Source organism: Bos grunniens, chromosome 1 (assembly GCF_055505025.1).
Source record: "Bos grunniens cultivar Pamir isolate PY7600 chromosome 1, Bosgru_T2T1.0, whole genome shotgun sequence".
NCBI lineage: Eukaryota > Metazoa > Chordata > Mammalia > Artiodactyla > Bovidae > Bos > Bos grunniens.
Genome location: NC_141165.1, coordinates 72966218 through 72988425, shown reverse-complemented (window position 1 = coordinate 72988425; position 22208 = coordinate 72966218). Strand labels below are relative to the sequence as shown.

At 39.0% G+C, this 22208-nt stretch overlaps 1 protein-coding gene across 2 annotated transcripts in view; it reads left to right on the top strand.

Annotated features, from left to right (window-relative positions):
* The window catches only part of LOC147379608 (uncharacterized), a 129353-nt gene that overhangs the window by 70470 nt on the left and 36675 nt on the right, over positions 1-22208 (top strand). For both annotated transcript variants that reach the window (XR_015162193.1, XM_086395766.1), the window contains exon 3: positions 21025-21197. Coding sequence is in view for 1 of the 2 variants with exons in the window: in XM_086395766.1 (XP_086251892.1) it covers positions 21025-21197 (173 nt within the window). In the remaining variant the exon portion in view is untranslated. The remainder of the gene's footprint in view (positions 1-21024; positions 21198-22208) is intronic.

The following is a 22208-nucleotide window of genomic DNA, read 5'->3' as shown; positions in this document are numbered from 1 at the left end:
TATACTAGAGTTATAAGTGACTTACTCATAACTGTTACAATCTTAGCATATTCTGAATTTATACATTTACCTTTACCAGTACATTTTTACATTTTATACATTTGTGTGTTTTCATGTTATTAATTAGTATGCTTTTATTTAAACTTGATAAACTTGCTTTAACATTTCTTGTAAGACTGGTCTAGTGTTGATGAACTCCTTCAGCTTTTGTCTGAAAACTCTTTATCTCTCCTTCAATTCTAAGGTAAAGGACAACTTTGCCAGGTAGAGTATTTTGGTTTTTAATTTCAGCACTTTAATCATCCTACTCCCTCTAGCCAGCAAGGTCTCTGCTGAAAATACGATCATAGTCTTAAGAGAATTCCTTTGTATATAACAAATTGCTTTTCCCTTGCTGCTTTTAAGATTCTTTTTTTGTCCTCAACTTTTTAAAAAAATTTATTTTTTTACTGAAGGATAATTGCTTTACAGAATTTTGTTGTCTTCTGTCAAACCTCAACATGAATCAGCCATAGGTATACATATATCTCCTCCCTTTTGAATCTCCCTCCCCATCCAACCCCTCTAGGTTGAAATAGAGCCCCTGTTTGAGTTTTCTGAGCCATACAGCAAATTCCCCTTGGCTCTCTATTTTACATATGGTAATGTAAGTTTCCATGTTACTCTTTCCATACGTCTCACCCTCTTCTCCCCTCTCCCCATGTCCATAAGTCTATTTTCTATGTCTGTTTCTCCATTGCTGCCCTGTAAATAAATTCTTCAGTACTGTTTTTCTAGATTTCATATATATGCGTTAGAACACGGTATTTCTCTTTCTCTTTCTGACTTACTTTACTCTGTATAATAGGTTCTAGATTCATCCACCTCATTAAAACTGACTCAAATGCATTCCTTTTTATGGCTGAGTAAAATTGTCCATTGTGTCCATTGTGTACATGGACCACAACTTCTTTATCCATTCATCTGTCGATGGACGTCTAGATTGCTTCCATGTTCTAGCTATTGTAAATAGTGCTGCAATGAACAATGGGGTACTTGTGTTTTTTTCATTTTGGGGTTCCTCAGGGTATATGCCTAAGAGTGGGACTGCTGGGTCATATGGTGGAGAAAGCAATGGCAATCCACTCCAGTACTCTTGCCTGGAAAATCCCATGGATGGAGGAGCCTGGTAGGCTTCAGTCCATGAGGTCGCTAAGAGTCAGACACGACTGAGTGACTTCACTTTCACTTTTCACTTTCATGCATTGGAAAAGGAAATGGCAACCCACTCCAGTGTTCTTGCCTGGAGAATCCCAGGGACGGGGGAGCCTGGTGGGCTGCCATCTATGAGGTTGCACAGAGTTGGACACAACTGAAGCGACTTAGCAGCAGCAGCATGGTGGTTTTATTCCTAGTTTTGTTTTTTTTTTTAAGGAATCTCCATACTTTTAAATGAATCTTCCATAGTGGCTGTACCAATTTACTTTCCCACCAACAGTGCAAGGGCGTTCCCTTTTCTCCACACCCTCTCCAGCATGTATTGTTTGTAGACTTTTTGATGATGGCCATTCTGACTGGTATGAGGTGATATCTGATTGTAGTTTTGATTTGCATTTCTCTAATAAAGAGCAATGTTGAGCATCTTTTCATGTGTTTGTTAGCCATCTGTATGTCTTCTATGGAGCAATGTCTGTTTAGGTCTTTTTTCCCACTTTTTGATCGGGTTGTTTGTTTTTCTGGTATTGAGCTGTATGAGCTGCTTGTGTATTTTGGAAATTAGTCCTTTGTCAGTTGTTACATTTGCTGTTATTTTCTCCAATTCTGAGGGCTGTCTTTTCACCTTGCTTATAGTTTCTTTTGCTGTGCAAAAGCTTTTAAGTTTAATCAGGTCCCACTTGTTTACTTTGGTTTCTATTTCCATTACTCTAGGAAGTGGGTCATAGAGGATCTTGCTTTGATTTATGTCATTGAGTGTTCTGCCTATGTTTTCCTGTAAGAGGTTTATAGTTTCTGATCCTACGTTTAAGTCTTTAATCCATTTTGAGTTTATCTTTGTGTATAAGTCCTGAGTGTTCTTTGGAAGGATTGATGCTAAAGCTGAAACTCCAATACTTGGCCACCTCATGTGAAGAGTTGACTCATTGGAAAAGACTCTGATGCTGGGAGGGATTGGGGGCAGGAGGAGAAGGGGACGATGGAGGATGGGATGACTGGATGGCATCACTGACTCAATGGACATGAGTTTGGGTGAACTTCGGGAGTTGGTGATGGACAGGGAGGCCTGGAGTGCTGCAATTCATGGGGTCATAAAGAGTCCGACATGACTGAGCAACTGAGCTGAACTGAACTGAACTGATGGTGTTAGGAAGTGTTCTAACTTCATTCTTTTACATATAGTTGTCCAGTTTTCCCAGCACCATTTATTGAAGAGGCTGTCTTTGCCCGATTTGTCCTCAACTTTTGATGGTTTAATTATAATTTGGGTCTGTTTATGTTCATTCATCCTATTTAGTATTCTTTAAGCCATTATTTCCCTGAATAAGTGTTCCGCTCCTTTTCTCTCTCACATCTCTATAGTTCATATATAGGTATTTTTGGTATTATACCAAAAAGTCCCTTGAATTATCTTCACTTTTTTTCATTCTCTTTCCTTTTACTGTTCTGATCGAATGAATTCCACTTCCCTGTTTTCAAGTTCACTGATCCTTTCTTCTGAATGATCAAGTCTGACACTGAACGAGAAATACCAATAACCTCAGATATGCAGATGACACTACCCTTATGGCAGAAAGCGAAGAAGAACTAAAGAGCCTCTTGATGAAGGTGAAAGAGGAGAGTGAAAAAGTTGGCTTAAAACTCAACATTCAGAAAACTAAGATCATGGCATCCGGTCCCATCACTTCATGACAAATAGATGGGGAAACAATGGAAACAGTGAAAAACTTTATTTTTTGGGGCTCCAAAATCCCTGCAGATGGTGACTGCAACCATGAAATTAAAAGATGCTTGCTCCTTGGAAGAAAAGCTATGACCAACCTAGACAGCATATTAAAAAGCAGAGACATTACTTTGCCAACAAAGGTCCATCTAGTTAAAGCTATGGTTTTTCCAGTAGTCATGTATGGATGTGAGAGTTGGACTATAAAGAAAGCTGAGGGCCGAAAAATTGATGCTTTTGAACTGTGGTGTTGGAGAAGACTCGTTAGAATCCCTTGGACTGCAGAGAGATCCAACCAGTCAGTCCTAAAGGAAATCAGTCCTGAATAATTCATTGGAAGGACTGATGCTGAAGCTGAAACTCCAATACTTTGGCCACCTGATGCGAAGAGCTGACTCATTTGAAAAGACCCTGATGCTGGGAAAGATTGAAGGTGGGAGAAGAAGGGGCTGACAGAGAATGAGATGGTTGTAGGGCATCACCATCTCGATGGACATGAATTTGAGCAAGCTTTGGGAGTTGGTGGACAGGGAAGCCTGGCGTGCTGTAGTCCATGGGGTCACAAAGAGTCGGACATGACTGAGCGACTGAACTGAACTGATTGATTTTTTTTTTCAGTTTAGTTACTGTATTCTTCAGCTCTATGATTTCTGTTTGGTACTTTGAAATATTTTCTATCTCTTTGTTGTTCATGAATTGATCTTATGATCCTGGTGAGCATTTTTTTTAGCAATTATTTTGAACTATCAGGATTTATCTCCATTTCAATAGGATCAATTTCTGGAGATTTATTTTGTTCTTTTGTTTGGAACACATTTCCCTGTTCCTTCATTTTTCTTGGCTCTCTGTGTTGGTTTTCCTACATTAGATAAAAGAGCCACCTTCCCCAGTCTTAATAGACTGGTCTCATGTAGGATATGAACCTTGTGAATCAGCCTGGTCCAAGTTCCTGGTTGCTTCTCAAACTTCTGTGATTGTCCAGCAACCATCCTTATTATTTGAGGGTGTGCCAAGACCCATCAATGTCCCAAAGAATACTGAGGAGTACTGCTGTCATCATCTAATGCGGGCTGGTTGGCATAGACTTTCAGCAGTAACTAGTAAGTGTTTAAGCCAGGAAAAAATGTCCAGGGAAAAACTAGGTAATGGACAGTTTTGCCTGCTTCTCTACACTGAGCCCTGGTGAGAGTACATGTAGTGAGTGCTAATACTCCTGCTAAGAACTGCTTTTTTGTTTGTTATAGCTTTGTGGATCCTGTTAACCCAAGCCCTATTGGCTTTCAGAGATATGTGTTTTTGGACCCATCCCTCTGATATGATCTTTAAAAGGTAGAGCAATAGATGCACAGTTCAAGTTCTTTGCTCCTCAGGGAGAAACTGGGAGTTTAGGGTTCTGTCCTGATTGTATGGTTCTGTGCCTGGGGTGGAGTTTATGGCAAGGATATGTCTCAGCCTATCCCACTTATTTTGTTGTAGTTACTTTCTCATTTTCCCTGGGTTGTAGGAGTCACTCAGTTAGTTTCTGGAATTCTCTCAGAGGGAATTGCATTGCGTGAGGTTGTACATTTGGTGTGTCCATGGAAGGAGGGAAGTTTAGGAGCCTCCTATGTTACCATCTTGGTCCCTCCCTTGAGGTGGTGTTTTTTTTAACATGCATTAACTGCAACAAATATTTTCTCCTTCTTAAAACTAGCCATTATTTAATATTTAATATAGTATGAAAAAGGTTGGAGGTCTTTTGTAGCTATATAGAAATTGATTATCTCACCTTTCCGTGCACTCTTCAGTAGGAATGATTAACCCTTGGCCTTAAACCTGTTACCCACATTTGCTATCTTACTTGTGATAGAGATCTCACAAAAAGTGAATTTTTAGTTGATATGCTATAAATACTCTTCACATTTGCATATTCTATTTATATGGTTGTAATTCTGGAGTCTCCTAATTCATTAACCCTAGCCACAAAGGTGATTATGTAGGTCCTGAGATGTTTACAGTAATCATTTTTGATATTCTGTCCCAGCTTACACCAAGTAGACTAGGGGGTGATGTTGAAGTCACATCACTCCAAATTCATCTGTTGAAATAATCCCTGATATAATAGTATTTGGAGGTGGGGCATTTCAGAGGTGATGAACCCATGAAGGTTGAGATTCATGTCATTAAAAAAGGGACCCCCAGAGACATCTCCCTCCCCTTCAGCCATGTGAGAACACAGTGAGAAGTTGGTGTCTATGAACTAGGAAGAAGGCTCTCATCAGACACCAGATATGTGCCTTGATCTTGGACTTCCCAGACTCAGAACTGTGAAAAAAAAATTTCTATTGTTTATAAGCCATCCAATCTATGCTATTTTTGATACAGCAGCCCAAACTGACTAAGACAATACTTCATAATGTCTCTTTGAGAATTAAATGAGATGGCATATATAAGTATTTGGCATATTAACTTGTCATTAAGTCATTTTCTTACTATAGTGGATGAAGCGCAAGCTGGAATTAAGATTGCTGGGAGAAGTATCAATAACTTCAGATACACAGATGACACCACTCTTATGGCAGAAATCAAAGAAGAACTAAAGAGCCTTTTGATGGAAGTGAAAGAATAGAGTGAAAAAGTGGGCTTAAAACTCAACATTCAGAAAACTAAGATCATGGCATCCGGTCCCATCACTTCATGGCAAATAGATGGGGAAACAATGGAAACAGTGACAGACTTATTTTTTTGGGCTCCAAAATCACTGCAGATGGTGATAGCAGCCATGAAATTAAAAGACACTTGGTCCTTGGAAGGAAAGCTATGACCAGCCTAGACAGCATATTAAAAAGCAGAGACATTACTTTGCCAACAAAGGTCCATCTAGTCAAAGCTATGGTTTTTCCAGTAGTCACGTGTGGTGTGAGAGTTGGACTGTAAAGAAAGGTGAGTGCCAAAGAATTGATGCTTTTGAACTGTGGTATTGAAGAAGACTCTTGAGAGTCCCTTGGACAGCAAGGAGATCCAACCAGTCCATCCTAAGGGAAATCAGTCCTGAATATTCATTGGAAAGACTGATGCTGAAGCTGAAACTCCAATACTCTGGCCACCTGATGCAAAGAACAGACTCATTTGAAAAGACCCTGATGCTGGGAAAGATTCAAGGCAGGAGAAGGGGATGATAGAGGATGAGATGGTTGGATAGCATCACGATGAGATGGACATGAGTTTGAGTAAGCTCCAGGAGTTGTTGATGGACAGAGAAGCCTGGTGTGCTGTAGTCCATGGGGTTGCAAAGATTTGGACACCACTGAGCAACTGAACTGAACTGAACCTATTCATTATAGTCAGTTAAGAAAATAAAGACAAACAAACCCTCCTACACTGTTGGTAGGAATGTAAATTGGTGCAGTCACTATGGAAAACAGTATGAAGGTTCCTCAATAAACTTAAAATAGAACTGTCATATGTCTAGGAATCCCACTCCTGGGCACATATTGGAGGAAAACTCTAATTTTAAAAGATACATGCTCCCCAAAATTCATAGCAGCACTATTTTAAATAGCCAAGACATGGAAACAACCTAAGTGTCCATCAACAGATGAACAGGTAAAGATGTGGTATATATACACAATGGAATAGTACTATGCCATAAAAAAGAACGCAATAATGCAATTTGCAGCAACATGGATCGACCTAGAGATTATCATGCTAAGTGAAGTAAGTCAAAAGAGCAAGGCAAACACCATATGATATCACTTATATGTCGAATTTAAGTTGTGACACAAACTTATTTGCAAAACAGATTAACAGATATAGGAAACAAACTTACAGTTACCAAAGGGGAAAAGCAGTGTGAGAGGGATAAATGAGGAGTTTGAGATTAGGAGATACAAACTACTATATATAAGGTAAATCAACAGAGTCTTCTCAGGTGATCCAGTGACTAAGATTCTGCAGTACCAATGCAGGGGCCGCAGATTCAATCCCTGGTTAGGGAACTAGATCCCATGTGCTGCAACTAAGAGTTCACATCCCACAACTAAAGAAAAGATTCCACATGCTACAACTAAAGATCCTGCATGCACAGCCAAATAAATAAATAAATACTAAAAAAGAAACTAAATACTTAAAAAATAGATAAACTGAAAGGTCCTACTGTATTGCACAGGGTACTATATTCAATATTCTATAATGAATTACAATAGAAAAGAATATGAAAAAAAATATATATTGGCTTGGCCAAAAAGTTCGTTTGGATTTTTCTGTAACATCTTACAGGAAAACTAGAATACTGGGGCTTCCCTGGTGGTCCAATGGTTAAAGAGTCTGCCTTGCAAGTTCAAGGGACACTGGTTCGATCCCTCGTCTGGGAAGATTCCACATACCTTGGCACAACTAAGTCCCTGAGCCACAGCTGTTGAGCCTGTGCTTTAGCAACCCTGAGCAGCAACTGTTGAACCCACATGCAGCAATTACTGAAACCTACAGCTAGAGTCCCTGCTCTGAAATAAGAGAAGCCACCACAATGAGAAGCCCACATACTACAATGAGGAGTAGCCCCCTTTCGTTGCAACTAGAGAAAGCCACGTGCAGCAATGAAGACTCACTACAGCCAAAAAATAAAAATAAATACATAAATCTTTAAAAAAACTCCAGTGACATTTTTGGTTAACCCAATGTGTATCTGAATCACTTTGCTATGTACCAGAAGCTCACACAACATCATAAGTCAACTATACTTCAATAAGAGAAAGAAAATATAGACAAACAAAAGGAAATAAAACTACGTATAATCTCATAATCCAGAGATAAACAGAGATATCTACTCCCAATCATTTTCTATGTATATGTTTTTATCTAGCAAAATTTAATTTTATTATATTGTACCTATTGTTAACAGCTTTGCACATTGTTATATGATTTTCTAAAATTTAATCAAGGCTAGGTGAATAAAATTTCACCATACAAGTGTACTGTACTGTAGTTTATCCTACCAAATCTCTTTTGTTTGATTTTTATGATTATTTCCATTTTTTTGCTATTACAAAGTCCTGCAATAAGCATTATTATACAAACTTCCCCCCCAGATATCCATGAGAATTTTCTTGGTTCAGTCATAAAAGTGTAGTTGCTGAGCTGAATAGTATCTGTTTTTAGGATTTGGGATCCTTAGTGACTAATTGGCCACCAGAAAGTTGTTGAAATTTATATTTTAATCAGCAGAAATGACAGTAACTTTTGCCCTGTACCCGCATCAACATCAGGCATTAACTTTTAAAACAAACTTTCACTTATTTCCCTAATACTATTTAAGGGACTATTCTATGCATGAAGGTACAGTGTACAAAACAGACAAAAATCTCCCTGACCTCATGAAGCTAACACAGAGTGTGTTAAATGATGTAGTTACTATAGTGGGAAATGAAGCAGAGCAGGAAAACAGTGTCTGGTTTGTGGAAATGGGGAAAGTGTAAATTCATGCAGGGAACCAGGGAAGTTCTCACTGACAGGTGAATCTGGGCTAAGATCTGAAGGTGAGAAAGTATCTAGGATATTAGGATATTTAGAGGGTGAACTTTCCATGCAGAGGGAAGAGCAAGTGCGAAGATCCTGAGGCAGAAGCATTCTTGGCATGTTTAAGAAATACTAGCAGACCAGTATAGTTGGAGTGAAATGCATAAGGAGAATAGAAGGTGATGAGGTCAGAAAGGTAACTGAAGCTTAGGTCATGCAGGGATATTACACCATTATAAGGACTCTGAATGCCACTCTGCATGAGATGGGGAGTCACTGCAGAATTTTGAGCAGAGGCGAACCGTCGTCTAACTTACATTTAAAGGATTACTCTGCCTGCTGTGTTGGCAATAGATTGAAGGATAAAAGTAGTAGGGAGGCTGATTTAGAAAATGAAGGTTGGTAGCTTGCAGCAGGGTAGTAGCAGTACAGTGGATGAAGTCCAGAAGTAGCTGCAGTGACAGGACAAGAGATTTGCTGATGAGACAAAGAGAGGAGGCAAGGTTTTTGATTTGAGCAGCTGGAAGGATGGAGTTACCATTCACTGAGATGATGAAGACTGCAAAAGAACAGGTATGGGGGTAGATTAGGAGCTCAGTTTGGATATGTTACCTTTGAGATGCCTTTTAGATGTCTATGTGAGGTGTTACATGAAGAGTTGAATACATGAATCTAAAGTCCAGGGGAGAAGTTTGATGTTGAGGGAGCAGTGGTTTAGGGAGGTGAGTAGGTAAGGTTTAGGGAGAATCTTTTTTTAAAATGGAGTGATAGATTATAGTGTTTATTTGTTGATGGAGATGATCCAACAGAAAAGGAAAAGCTGATGATTCTGGAGAGGAGAGAATAATTGGAGCAATGTCATCAAGAAGGTAAGAATGAATGAGATCTTCCAGACAAGATGGTTGTCTTTAGATAGCAACTGAAACAATTCATCTGGAGTAACAGGTGGGAAGGCAGAATGGTGAGTGTGTACATAGGTATGTGGTTAGATGTGGTGGCAGAAATTTGTGGACTTTCTGTTTGATTTGCTTCTATTTTCTCAGTGAAATAAGTAGTGAAATAGTCAACTGATAATGAAGGGGCTTGGACAGACCCACTGAGATCTATTGAAAATACATCACTCTTGTAGCAGTGCATGATAGGCTGCATGGGGCAGGGCCCACCTGAAGAGACCATTGCAGTTATTCTCAGGAGGAGATATGAGTACCTGGTTAGGGAGGTGGTCCTAGACACCGAGAGAATACATTCTAGTTATGTTTTGGAGATAGGACATGCAGAACTCACTGATGGATTGGAAGTGGCTGTGAGGGAAAGGTGGATACCAAGCATAATTATATTTTGAAAAGCATTCTAAAAAGCCAATAAATTACAATGGCTTAAGCTACATGGAAATGAAGGCTTGGGAGCTAATCACAAATGTTGAGGGGGAGAAATAAACAGAAACATTAATTTAGAATTATGAAAAGCAATTGTATCTTAAGTTGCAGATATTAACTACATGCTTATTTTGTTTTGTATAATGCCTAGGATAGAATCCCATGCAAATAGATGCTTAAGAAATGTACTTGACAATGATTCTGCATGATGCATTAATTGCCATTAATTGTTTAAAAACCCTTCTAAATATGTATAAAGGAATTCACAATATTGACAGCCTCTTACATTAAGGTTATATGATTCTCTAGCTCTTCCTGCAAGCAAGAGAGATGGGAACTTAGATGTCCTGCAGGTAAAATACTGTTTATTAGATAAAAACGTGAAACTGAAACTAAGCAACCCAGGTAGAGGCCTTCCTGGTGAGAGAACTCCCAGTGTGTCCCCTGCTTCTTAGTGACTAAGAAAAAGACTGCGGAAATATACTGTGGCCGTCATGGCCCTCCATGATTAGAGAGAGGAAGAAACAAGCCCAAGCAGGATGATTGGAAAAGCTAAGGAATGTAGAAATAAAGATAAAGGGCAGTCAGGCAGAGAAATAGCCATAACTTAAAATATTAATCAGCCTCAAAGATTCTTGGTTTTGTCTCAAAAGTAGTCTAAAGCACATTTCTCAGTTGTTTTACAGAAACCAGACCCCAGCCAGATGGACAATGATGACCATGAGCATGTAGCCCCTGGACTGGCTGGAGCCGGAGGATTGATAATGTGATCAATCTCTGTCACCTCATCTGGTTACCTCACCACCCACCAATCAGAAAATTGTATGAACTGATTACATTCCCTATGACCCTCATTCTCACTTTGTCTTTAAAAACCCACTCTTAAAAGCCATCAGGAAATTCAGGTCTTTTGAGCATTAGCTGCCCATTCTCCTTGCTTGAGAACTTGCAATAAATGCTACACTTTTCTTCATCGTCTGGTATCAACAGATGGGTTTTGCTGTGTGTCTGGGAAGTGGACTCAAGTTTGATTTGGTAACAAAATTGAATATTTTTTATGTCCTGAATCTCTGCTTTCAGCAGAAAAGTAAAAATAGACAATACTTTAGAATATTGATTTAGTAAAGTTTCACAGAGGATCCTATTTTTTTTTTGGTTTATACCTAACTCAAAGTTTGAGTGGATGATACTAGACTTTCAATTCTATGCTTTAAAAGAACTTTTGGTATGTCCGTCACCCTTGTTTCTGGTATTTGGTAGTTTCCCCTAAAAAAGCAAACATTGGCAAAGTAATATGGTACAATATAGTTCATATTTTTTATTCATTGTCTTAGAACTTGTTCCTTCATTAACTTAAAATTTTTTTTATGAAGCACTTTCTAAATGTCCAGATTTTTTTTTTAAGCAAGGCATTGTGTTTCCAACTTGAATATCAAGCCCTTTGAGGGTAGGAAAGCTCCTTTATCTCTGAACATGCTAGCATGCTTCACAACAATACAATACATAGTAGCTATTCATGAATGTTTCTTCAAAAAAAAAAACTGAAATTCTTAAACTTCAGTTTTTCATTTAGTAGGTGTGCTTTAAAATGTCACGTTTCCCTCTGTGTACAAACATGGATGTAGAGAACCACATTATCTTTGGATTCATCTACCTTTGACAATTAACTATCTAATTAATTAATCATCTGATAATTAAAGTGACCTCCTTTGGCTGATATTGGATCCGAAGAAAGGTTCAAAAGAAACTCGACACATCTTGTTGTGTCATGTTCCATTCATTGTGAGACACCCCTGCTGTTTCTCACATTATGTCATATATCACATGGTGGAAACGTCAAGTTGAACAAAATGTTCACCAGAACATTTGTACCGGAAAACAACCCAGTACATTCGATTTATATGAAATCACTCATTCTTCACTCCTTCAAAATGGTACAGTTACTAGGCAAACTTTGCAAATTTAGCATGTTTTAACCATCAACAAATTTAGGACTGCTATTCATCAAGAAATTCACTCACTGGACTTAGCCCTTTCCTCAATTTTGAGTTCAGGGTTTTGATTGTGGCACTTTGTACAACATATGAGCTTATGCATCTTACAGTTCTTGCACGATCCTCTATTTCTGTCAACAGAATTCTTAAGTTCTCACAGTGGAAGATATTAAGAACATAGAGTGTTTTGTGGATTTGGGACATACCATTTTTCTCCCTCTGTCTCAAAAAAAGTGATTAATGAGAATTATGACAACCTACTCCAGTACTCTTGCCTGGAAAATCCCATGGATGGAGGAGCCTGGTAGGCTGCAGTCCATGGGGTCGCTAAGAGTCAGACACGACTGAGCGACTTCACTTTCACTTTTCACGCATTGGAGAAGGAAATGGCAACCCACTCCAGTGTTCTTGCCTGGAGAATCCCAGGGACGGGGGAGCCTGGTGGGCTGCCGTCTCTGGGGTCGCACAGAGTCGGACATGACTGAAGCGACTTAGCAGCAGCAGACTTGAAATAGTAACTCTGCAAGAAAATTCTAATTTTATAGTCTTCATTTGGTATTCTATACTCATGGCAGTCTCAGTTATGGCAGTATTATTGCATTTATATTCATGGAAACATTTTTGGTTCCAGGGTGGTGTACTAATTTCCAAAATCAAACTAGGATTCCATGGTCTGTGGAATACAATGAGTCCACAGAAATATAATACATTTTTAAACATTTTAACAAACAGCATCCATGAGCCCTAACTTGAAACTCCAATTTTCACTTACTGTGATTAATTTATTATGATATTATGGAGTAATATGGAATTTAGAGAGGACCTAAACAGTAAAAGTGACCTATTGCTGACACTAGTCTGCACACTACATGTATTGAAGCGTTTCTTCATCTGATACTGCATCTTTAATAAGCTACAGATGACATGTGTCTCTTCTCAAAGGGGATATTGGCTTTCTGTATATAATTAATAACAAGAAAACTGTATCCTGACTTTAAGATCTGCAGTAGCATCCTGAAACAAAAAGGGCCATAAATTAATATCAATTATGCATTAAAGTTCCAATTAACCCGGCTGACACAGATATACTTTAACAAGGTACATTTAGATAAAAGAAGAAACTCTCTAATTACTTGAAACAGGACCTTATGACCCATTCTGCTCTTTTATCCCAGTTTCAACCTAGTGAAGAATGAAGAGAGAGGGAGAAAGTTCTGCAGAAGGTGACAGTGTAGCAACCAAAAGATATCCTCTGGGATCGCCCTTTGCCATCAAAAACTCTTCATCATGAATATTCTATTGTACTTGTATTCTTAAAAACAAACACCTCCATTGAAGAAGAAGAGCATTTTAAGGTTGAAAAATGGTGTCATCCTTTGAGACTTTCCACTTGAACATGTTGTTCAGTTCAGTACAGTTCAGTTGCTTAGTCGTGTCTGACTCTGCAACCCCATGGAACCTGTTGAGCATATTATAAACAGGAAATGGAAGCCCCCTCATTCTGTCTGCACCTGCTTTAGATTCATTTTCTTTGAGAAAAGCTCATTGGTTACTATTCCCTCTGCATTGCTCATTCTCCCTGTCCCTCAAATCTTTGGACAGCCTTTCTGTTTCCGTTTCATTTGGGAAGAGCATTCTGGTCCCCGGTCCCCATCTGTTCTCCAGGTGGCTCTTTGGATTTTGTTCAGTTTCGTCTACTGTCCACTGCCTGGGCATCTTGCCCACTTAGTTCTCTATGTTTTGGTGTACCTCCTGGTATCCTTCGGTCAGCTAGCTTCATCCAAAATTGTATATGTACCTTGTAAGCTGCACATTACATGCACTGAAATGTTCCTTCATCTGAAAACACAGAAATAGCAGTCAAAGATGTGTACAGAATGGATGAAAGAGAAAATGTGGTGACTGTGGGCTACAGGGAAAGAGTGGAAGCAGGATATATCCCAATAACCTGAGGAGTCAGAAGAGGAAAGGACACACAGAATAAATTAAGGAGATAATTATCTTTATTGCACTTTTGTCTTTCTGGGTATCATTATCAAATGTTATGCTTTGCTTTCCTGCCGTGATCTCCTATATAATATTTCTTGATTTTCCTGGAGCCTCTGCTCTGACTCACCCTCCACAGTAGATGGAGGAGCCTTGTCTTACTTACCCTGTATTCAATCAGGCTTTCCTACTCATCCCCTTTTCTCCTCCCACCAAATAGCCCGAGGCATAAATACTTTCCTTCAGGCTCTTCCTTGCGTATATCCAAAACGAGACTGACTTTTTATAGATATGAACTCAGCTTTTAGCCAAATATGAAATTTTAAAAAATCAAGAAATGCATCTAAATAAAGCAGAATTTCTACTTATACATTTGAATAAATATATCCAAGTTCTTTCAGGGCCACAGATATATGTGAATAGATTCTTAGATCTAAGTATGAAGCAAGTATCTAGAACAAATGCTTATGAATAAAGATGAAAGTAAGCATATAGAAATTATGTGTCAACAACATATGTGGCCAGTGAAATTGTCTTGGAATATGATTCTGACCCTGTTTTTGTGTCTTTTGTTTTGTTGACAAAGGAAAGTGATAGTAAAAGCATAAGATGAAGGATGTTCATCCAGCTTGGAGGTTGAGATCTAAGGTTAATTGATTTGAGCTGAGGCTGATGGGGGAAGGACAGTCACCCTGCAGCAGATAAAGAAGTCCCCAGGAACAACTTTATTTGAAAGTTGATTTTCTGCCCTTAACCCATTCGCCTGTGTGTTCAGGCCCAGGGCTTCCAAGAGTTTTCCCATCCCCAAGTTTGTGTTTTTCCTGACCTTGATTTGACAATCCAACTCTGTCCTTTGGCACTCCACTTAATATGTCTTTAGCCTACTTCAAAGACAATGAAAAAAGTCTTACAAGCTTCCAAATAGAAAGAACAAGTTATGCAGAAAGGTAAAAAGACTTAGACTGCCTTGTTCTTTTCCTTTGAAACATTAAATTCAGAAGACTGTGAAATATATAGCATCTACAGAAGACTGCAATAAAATTATTGTAATCCAAGTCATGTGAGAGGAAAAAGGAAACAAACCTGCAAACCTTTGATCAAACAACTGGTCCAGGCCACCCACGCCTGTCACCTGGATTACGGCAGTAGCCTACTCACGAGTCTGTTCTCCACATAACATCCTGAACGATTCTTTTAAAAGATTGCTCAGATCACACCACTTCTGCTCACAAACTCCTTAAGTGGTTCCGAAAGCAGCCTTTCCCTTTCTTTTCTCACTTCGTCTTCGACTCACCCTCCTGTTCACGCCTCTCCAGTCACAGCAGCCTTCTTGCTGTCAGCCTGGGATTCACTTTACCTGATCCTCACATGGTTCCCTCCCTTCCTTCAGCTCTTCTTTCTATTACTGTTTGATCAAGGAAAACTCCATGTATTTTAATAAAATGGCAATCCCCTACCCCAACTCTCAGTCATTCTCTATCTTCCTAATTCTGCTTTATTTCCTACCTAGCACTTTCCATCTGCTTTCCTGTGTATTTGTTTATTGTATGTTTTCTCCTTTTAGAATACATGTGTCATGAAGACGGGATTTTTGTGTTCATTGTTACAACCTAGAACAAGGCCTAATAAGCTCCCACCATTTGTGTAATGAAGGGAAAAGGTGCAAGAAGTTCTTCATGGAGAAAAAAAAAAGACATCTGTTAATATGCAGGGACTCAGAGGCCAGATTATCCCCAAACACCAATTTTTGAGAAAGATCTTGGAATCACCCAGAAGGCCTGTTAAAAAAGAGTATATGTTAAGGTCCCGGATCATCAGAATCATTCTTTCCTTAAGAAAAATCTAGAATCTGAGTATTTCAAGCTATTAACTGAATATTTCTAAAGGGCCTTATGTAATTGATAATAAAGAATATAGCAGAAGTTTGGAAATCTCTGTGAGTCTATCTTAAAACAAATGAATCTGAATAGACTTCAGTTCAGTTCAGTTCAGTCGCTCAGTCGTGTCCAACTCTTTGCGACCCAATGAATCATAGCACGCCAGGCCTCCCTGTCCATCACCAACTCCCGGAGTTCACTGAGACTCACATCCATCAAGTCAGTGATGCCATCCAGCCATCTCATCCTCTATCCAATGTTTTCTGAGAGCATCACTATGTTATAGCACTAAATCATAACTGATATTTATATTGATAATCAAATCCCTTGAAAAGGTAATATACGCATCTGAATGCAGAGTTCCAAAGAATAGCAAGAAGTAATAAGAAAGCCTTCTTAAGCGAACAATGCAAAAAAATAGAGGAAAACAATCGAATGGGAAAGACTAGAGATCTCTTCAAGAAAATTAGAGATACCAAAGGAACATTTCATGCAAAGATGGGCTCAATAAAGGACAGAAAAGGTAGAAGCAGATCTAACAGAAGCAGAAGATATTAAGAAAAGGTGGCAAGAATATACAGAAGAGCTATACAAAAAAGATTTTCATGAACCAGATAACCACGACGGTGTGATCACACCTAGAGCTAGACATTCTAGAGTGCGAAGTCAAGTGGGCCTTAGGAAGCATCACTAAGAACAAAGCTAGTGGAGGTGATGGAATTCCAGTTGAGCTATTTCAAATCCTAAAAGATGATGCTGTGAAAGTGTTGCAGTCAATATGTCAGCAAATTTGGAAAACTCAGCATTGGCCACAGGACTGGAAAAGGTCAGTTTTCATTCCAATCCCAAAGAAGGGCAATGCCAAAGAATGTTCAAACTACTGCACAATTGTGCTCATTTCACATGCCAGCAAGGTAATGCTCAAAATCCTTCAAACTAGGCTTGAATAGTACATGAACTGAGAATTTCCAGATGTTCAAACTGGATTTAGAAAAGGTAGAGGAACCACAGATCAAATTTCCAACATCCATTGGATCATCGAAAAAGAGAATTCCATAAAAAGATCTACTTTTGCTTCATTGACTATGCTAAAGCCTCTGACTGTGTGGATCACAACAAACTGTGGAAAATTATTAGAGATGGAAATACCAGGCCACCTTACCTGCCTCCTGAGAAACCTGTATGCAGGTCAAGAACCAACAGTTAGAATTGGACATGGAACAACAGACTGGTTCCAAATTGGGAAAGGAGTGCGTCAAGGCTGTACATTGTTACCCTGCTTATTTAACTTATATGCAGAGTACATCATGTGAAATGCTGGGCTGGATGAAGCACAAGCTGGAATCAAGATTGCTGGGAGAAATATCAATAACCTCAGCTATGCAGATGAAAACACCCTTATGGCAGAAAGTGAAGAAGAACTAAAGAGCCTCTTGATGAAAGTGAAAGGAAAGTGAAAAAGTTGGCCAAAAGCTCAACATTCAGAAAACTAAGATCATGGCATCCGGTCCCATCACTTCATGGCAAATAGAGTGGAAACAGTGTCAGGCTTTATTTTTTGGGGCCCCCAAATCACTGCAGATGGTGACTGCAGCCATGAAATTAAAAGACACTTGCTTCTTGGAAGGAAAGCTATGACCATCCTAGACAGCATGTTAAAAAGCTGACACATTATTTTACCAACAAAGGTCTGTCTAGTCTAAGCTATGGTTTTTCCAATAGTCATGTATGGATGTGAGAGTTGGACTATAAAGAAAGCTGAGCGCCGAAGAATTGATGTTTTTGAACTGTGGTGTTGGAGAAGACTCTTAAGAGTCCCTTGGACTGCAAGGAGATCCAACCAGTCAATCCTTAAAGAAATCAGTCCTGAATATTCATTGGAAGGACTGATGCTTAAGCTGAAGCTCCAATACTTTGGCCACCTGATGGGAAGAAATGACTCATTTGAAAAGACCCCGATGCTGGGAAAGATTGAAGGTGGGAGGAGAAGGGGATGACAGAGGATGAGATTTGGATGGCATCACCAATGGGATGGACCAGAGTTTGAGTAGGCTACGGGAGTTGGTGATGCACAGGGAAGCCTGGTGTGCTACAGTCCATGGGGTCGAAAAGAGTCAGACACGACTGAGCAGTTGAAATGAACTGAAGAGGAACTAAAGAGCCTCTTGATGAAGGTGAAAGAGGCAAGTGAAAAAGCTGGCTTAAAACTCAACATTCAAAAAACTAAGATCAAGGCATCCGGTCCCATCTCTTCATGGCAAATAGATGGGGAAACAATGGAAACAGTGATAGACTTTATTTTCTTGGGGTCCAAAATCACTCTGGATGGAGGCTGCAGCCAGGAAATTAAAAGACACTTGCTCGTTGGAAGAATAGCTATGATAAACCTAGACAGCATATTAAAAAGCAGAGACATCAGTTTGCCCACAAAGGTCCATCTAATCAAAGCCATTGCTTTTCCAGTAGTCATGTATGAATGTGAGAATTGGACCATAAAGAAGGCTGAATGCCAAAGAATTGATACTTTTGAACTGTGGTGTTGGAGAAGACTCTTGAGAGTCCCTTGGACTGCAAGGAGATCATATCAATCAATCCTAAAGGGAATCAACCCTGAGTATTCATTGGAAGAACTGATGCTGAAGCTGACCTGATGCAAAGTGCAGACTCATTGGAAAAGACCCTGAAAGATTGAAGGAAAGATTGAAGGCAGGAGGAGAAGGGGACAATAGAAGATGAGATGGTTGGATGGCATAACTGATTCAATGGACATGAGTTTGAGCAGACTCTGGGAGGTGGTGGGGGACAGGGAAGCCTGGCATGCTGCAGTCCATGGGATCGCGGAGTCAGACACGACTGAGCAACTGAAAACAACAAATATTTATACACATCTTAGAAAAAAAGCTAATTATGTCCACCATACTCAATTTAAGTAGGCGGGGAATTGTTAAAATGACCGAACATGGTTAACACAAAATGCTGTTTGATATTTAAAGCAACCAATTTTTTGGAAAATATAATTATGTAAAAAATAGTATATTAGATAAGTAGGGTACTATAGCATAAAATAAGATCTTTGAACACAAAATGCCTATAATCTTGGTGGAGAGAAAAAGCATAAAAGCATGAAATTAACAGTAAAGAAACAGTGCTATTGTACACGCTACCTGTTCACTCTATATCACACAGTAGCTTCATCAATGAAATGGATATAATAATGCAGTCCTCAGTTCAGTTAGTTCAGTCGCTCAGTCGTGTCCAACTCTTTGCAACCCCATGAATCACAGCACGCCAGGCCATCCTGTCCATCACCAGCTCCCGGAGTTCACTCAGACTCACGTCCATCGAGTCAGTGATGCCATCCAGCCACCATCCTCTGTCGTCCCCTTCTCCTCCTGCCCCCAATCCCTCCCAGCATCAGAGTCTTTTCCAATGAGTCAACTCTTCGCATGAGGTGGCCAAAGTACTGGAGTTTCAGCTTTACTATCATTCCTTCCAAAGAAATCCCAGGGCTGATCTCCTTCAGAAAGGACTGGTTGGATCTCCTTGCAGTCCAAGGGCCTCTCAAGAGTCTTCTCCAACACCACAGTTCAAAAGCATCAATTCTTCAGCGCTCAGCTTTCTTCACAGTCCAACTCTCACATCCATACATGACCACTAGAAAAACCATAGCCTTGACTAGACAGATCTTTGTTGGCAAAGTAATGTCTCTGGTCTTCAATATGCTATCTAGGTTGGTCATAACTTTCCTTCCAAGGAGTAAGCGACTTTTAATTTCATGGCTGCAGTCACCATCTGCAGTGATTTTGGAGCCCCCGAAAATAAAATCTGACACTGTTTTCACTGTTTCCCCATCTATTTCCCATGAAGCGATGGGACCAGATGCCATGATCTTAGTTTTCTGAAGGTTGAGCTTTAAGCCAACTTTTTCACTCTCCTCTTTCACTCTCGTCAAGAGGCTTTTGAGTTCCTCTTCACTTTCTGCCATAAGGGGTGTTATCTGCATATCTGAGGTTATTGATATTTCTCCCAGCAATCTTGATTCCAGCTTGTGCTTCTTCCAGCCCAGTGTTTCTCATGATGTCCTCTGCATATAAAGGTTTGAAGATTGAAGGAGATAATTGATGTTCTGGATAAGTGACATATAATGCAGAGACATTACTTTGCCAACAAAGGTCTGTCTAGTCAAGGCTATGGTTTTTCTAGTGGTCATGTGTGGATGTGAGAGTGGACTGTGAAGAAAGCTGAGCACCAAAGAATTGATGCTTTTGAACTGTGGTGTTGGAGAAGACTCTTGAGAATCCCTTGGACTGCAAGGAGATCCATCCAGTTCTTTCTGAAGGAGATCAGCCCTGGGATTTCTTTGGAAGGAACGATGGTAAAGTTGAAACTCCAGTACTTTGGCCACCTCATGCGAAGAGTTGACTCATTGGAAAAGACTCTGATGCTGGGAGGGACTGGGGGCAGGAGGAGAAGGGGATGACAGAGGATGAGATGGCTGGATGGCATCACTGACTCGATGGACATGAGTCTGAGTGAACTCCGGGAGATGGTGAAGGACAGGGAGGCCTGGCGCGCTGTGATTCATGGGGTTGCAAAGAGTTGGACACGACTGAGCGACTGAACTGAATTTAACTGAACTGAATGCCACTAAGTGAGGAATGACAAAGGTTTGAAGGTAAAAGTAATGGCTGAAGATCGGCATAGACAGGGAAACCTTTATGGAGATGGAGAAATTGAAACTTGCTCTTGAAGAAAAAGGAAAATTCTAGGTAGGCAGATCAGTGAAGGAGGAAAAAATCAAAGCAGTTTGGAGAGATGACGAGGAGACCATCTGACTAAAGTGTGGGTCACAAAAGTCAAGGTTAACTAAGTAGATGTACTTCTTAAAGTGGAAAATAGATATAAACAATGAGAAACTGAACAATATCCTGTGATTCTACCAGAGATAACTACATTGCTGTATATACTTGCTTCTAGCTTTTTTCCCCTATGCAGATATTTACTTTTATATTTAAAACATACAATACTATATACACAGTCTTACAACTTACATTTAACACTGCTATTTGCATGCCATTACATATCCCTTGGAAAAATGTTTTCTGTGGCCACATAATACCAAATTTTGTGATCTTGCTATGAGTTAATCAGCCTATGTTTTTTCTGAATTTTAGTTTGCTGTATTTTTTTTCTCTTCTAATGCATAATACTACCATGAGAATAATTTTTTAAAAAGCTGATTTTTTTCCTCCATAAAATGAATTACTAGAAAGGACACATCTTGGTCCAAAATATATGAATATTTTATGTTATTGATATATTTTGTTTAATATTCTGAAAGCTGTGTCAGTGTACATTTCTTTCTTTCTTTCTTTTTTCAGTATACATTTCTACTACCAGGATATGAGAGTGTGAATATCATTCCACTCTTGGCAGAGAAATTTGGAATCTGTGGAATTCTTGATCAGAGGAAGAGCAGTTTCTCAGCAGTAAGTGGATGGATCAGGGGAAGAGATACTGGAGCCATAAAGCAATGCTGGGGTATTATGAACAGGTATGGAGCTTCAGTGGTCCAAGTAAGAATAGAGAGGAAGGAGTAAATCTATGAAATTTTCCCTGCTTTCTCTTGTCCCTTTCTCCCTCCTTCCCTTTCTCATTCTCTGCTTCGTAATAACTTGTTTTCCCCCTTTATTAAAAAAAATATATATATCATAATAGAATATTTATAAAATACAGAAATGTATAAGTTAATGTTTTATTATGCCTTTCCAATCTTTTTCAACATGTCAACCAATATATTTAAGAAATATTTTCCCAATTAAACATTCTTTGCAAAAATGAAAGCATTTCCTTTCATGGATGCAATAATCTATATATTCATTTGCCATTGATGGATATATATGCCAAAGATTTTCTATCTTTGTTCAAATTATCTTTATTTTTGATTTTACTGTAGTTAAAGGAATTACTGAGTAAATGGTATAGATAGATTTTAGATTTAAAAAGCATTTTAAAGCATCATTAACAGGTTTCATTACATGCACACACACACATACACACAGCTAGAAAAAGTAAAAAATGATCCCTCTGTTTCTAAACCTCAAGAATGAATCACAACAGAAATTCCAAATAAGAACTGGCTTTGGAGGGAAGTTGGCAAGCTCCGTTTTTGAACCTAAACTGAACAAATAAACATATACAAATGAAAGTGAAAATGAGGATAAAAGTGGTTTAAAAAAGTGAAGAGTTCAATAAATCCTATTTTCAATTTTGACATTTTATATTATAGCATATTAATCAAAATCATAAGAAAAATATAGATGTCTAAGACTCTATTTTATCTTAAACACTGCAACATTATTTATGTAAATAATCCCAGTGGAAAAGTTGAAGAAAAATATGTGAGATTTTATCGTCTTTAAAGTTTTATGCTTACTCTATCTTCAGCCCTTCTTGTATGCAAATGCTACTTAATCATTACTTAAGGAACATTAGTATATATCACTGTGACTCCTTTTTATTTGTGAATGGAAGAATAACTGTCTTTTTCTATATGAAGTGGGCT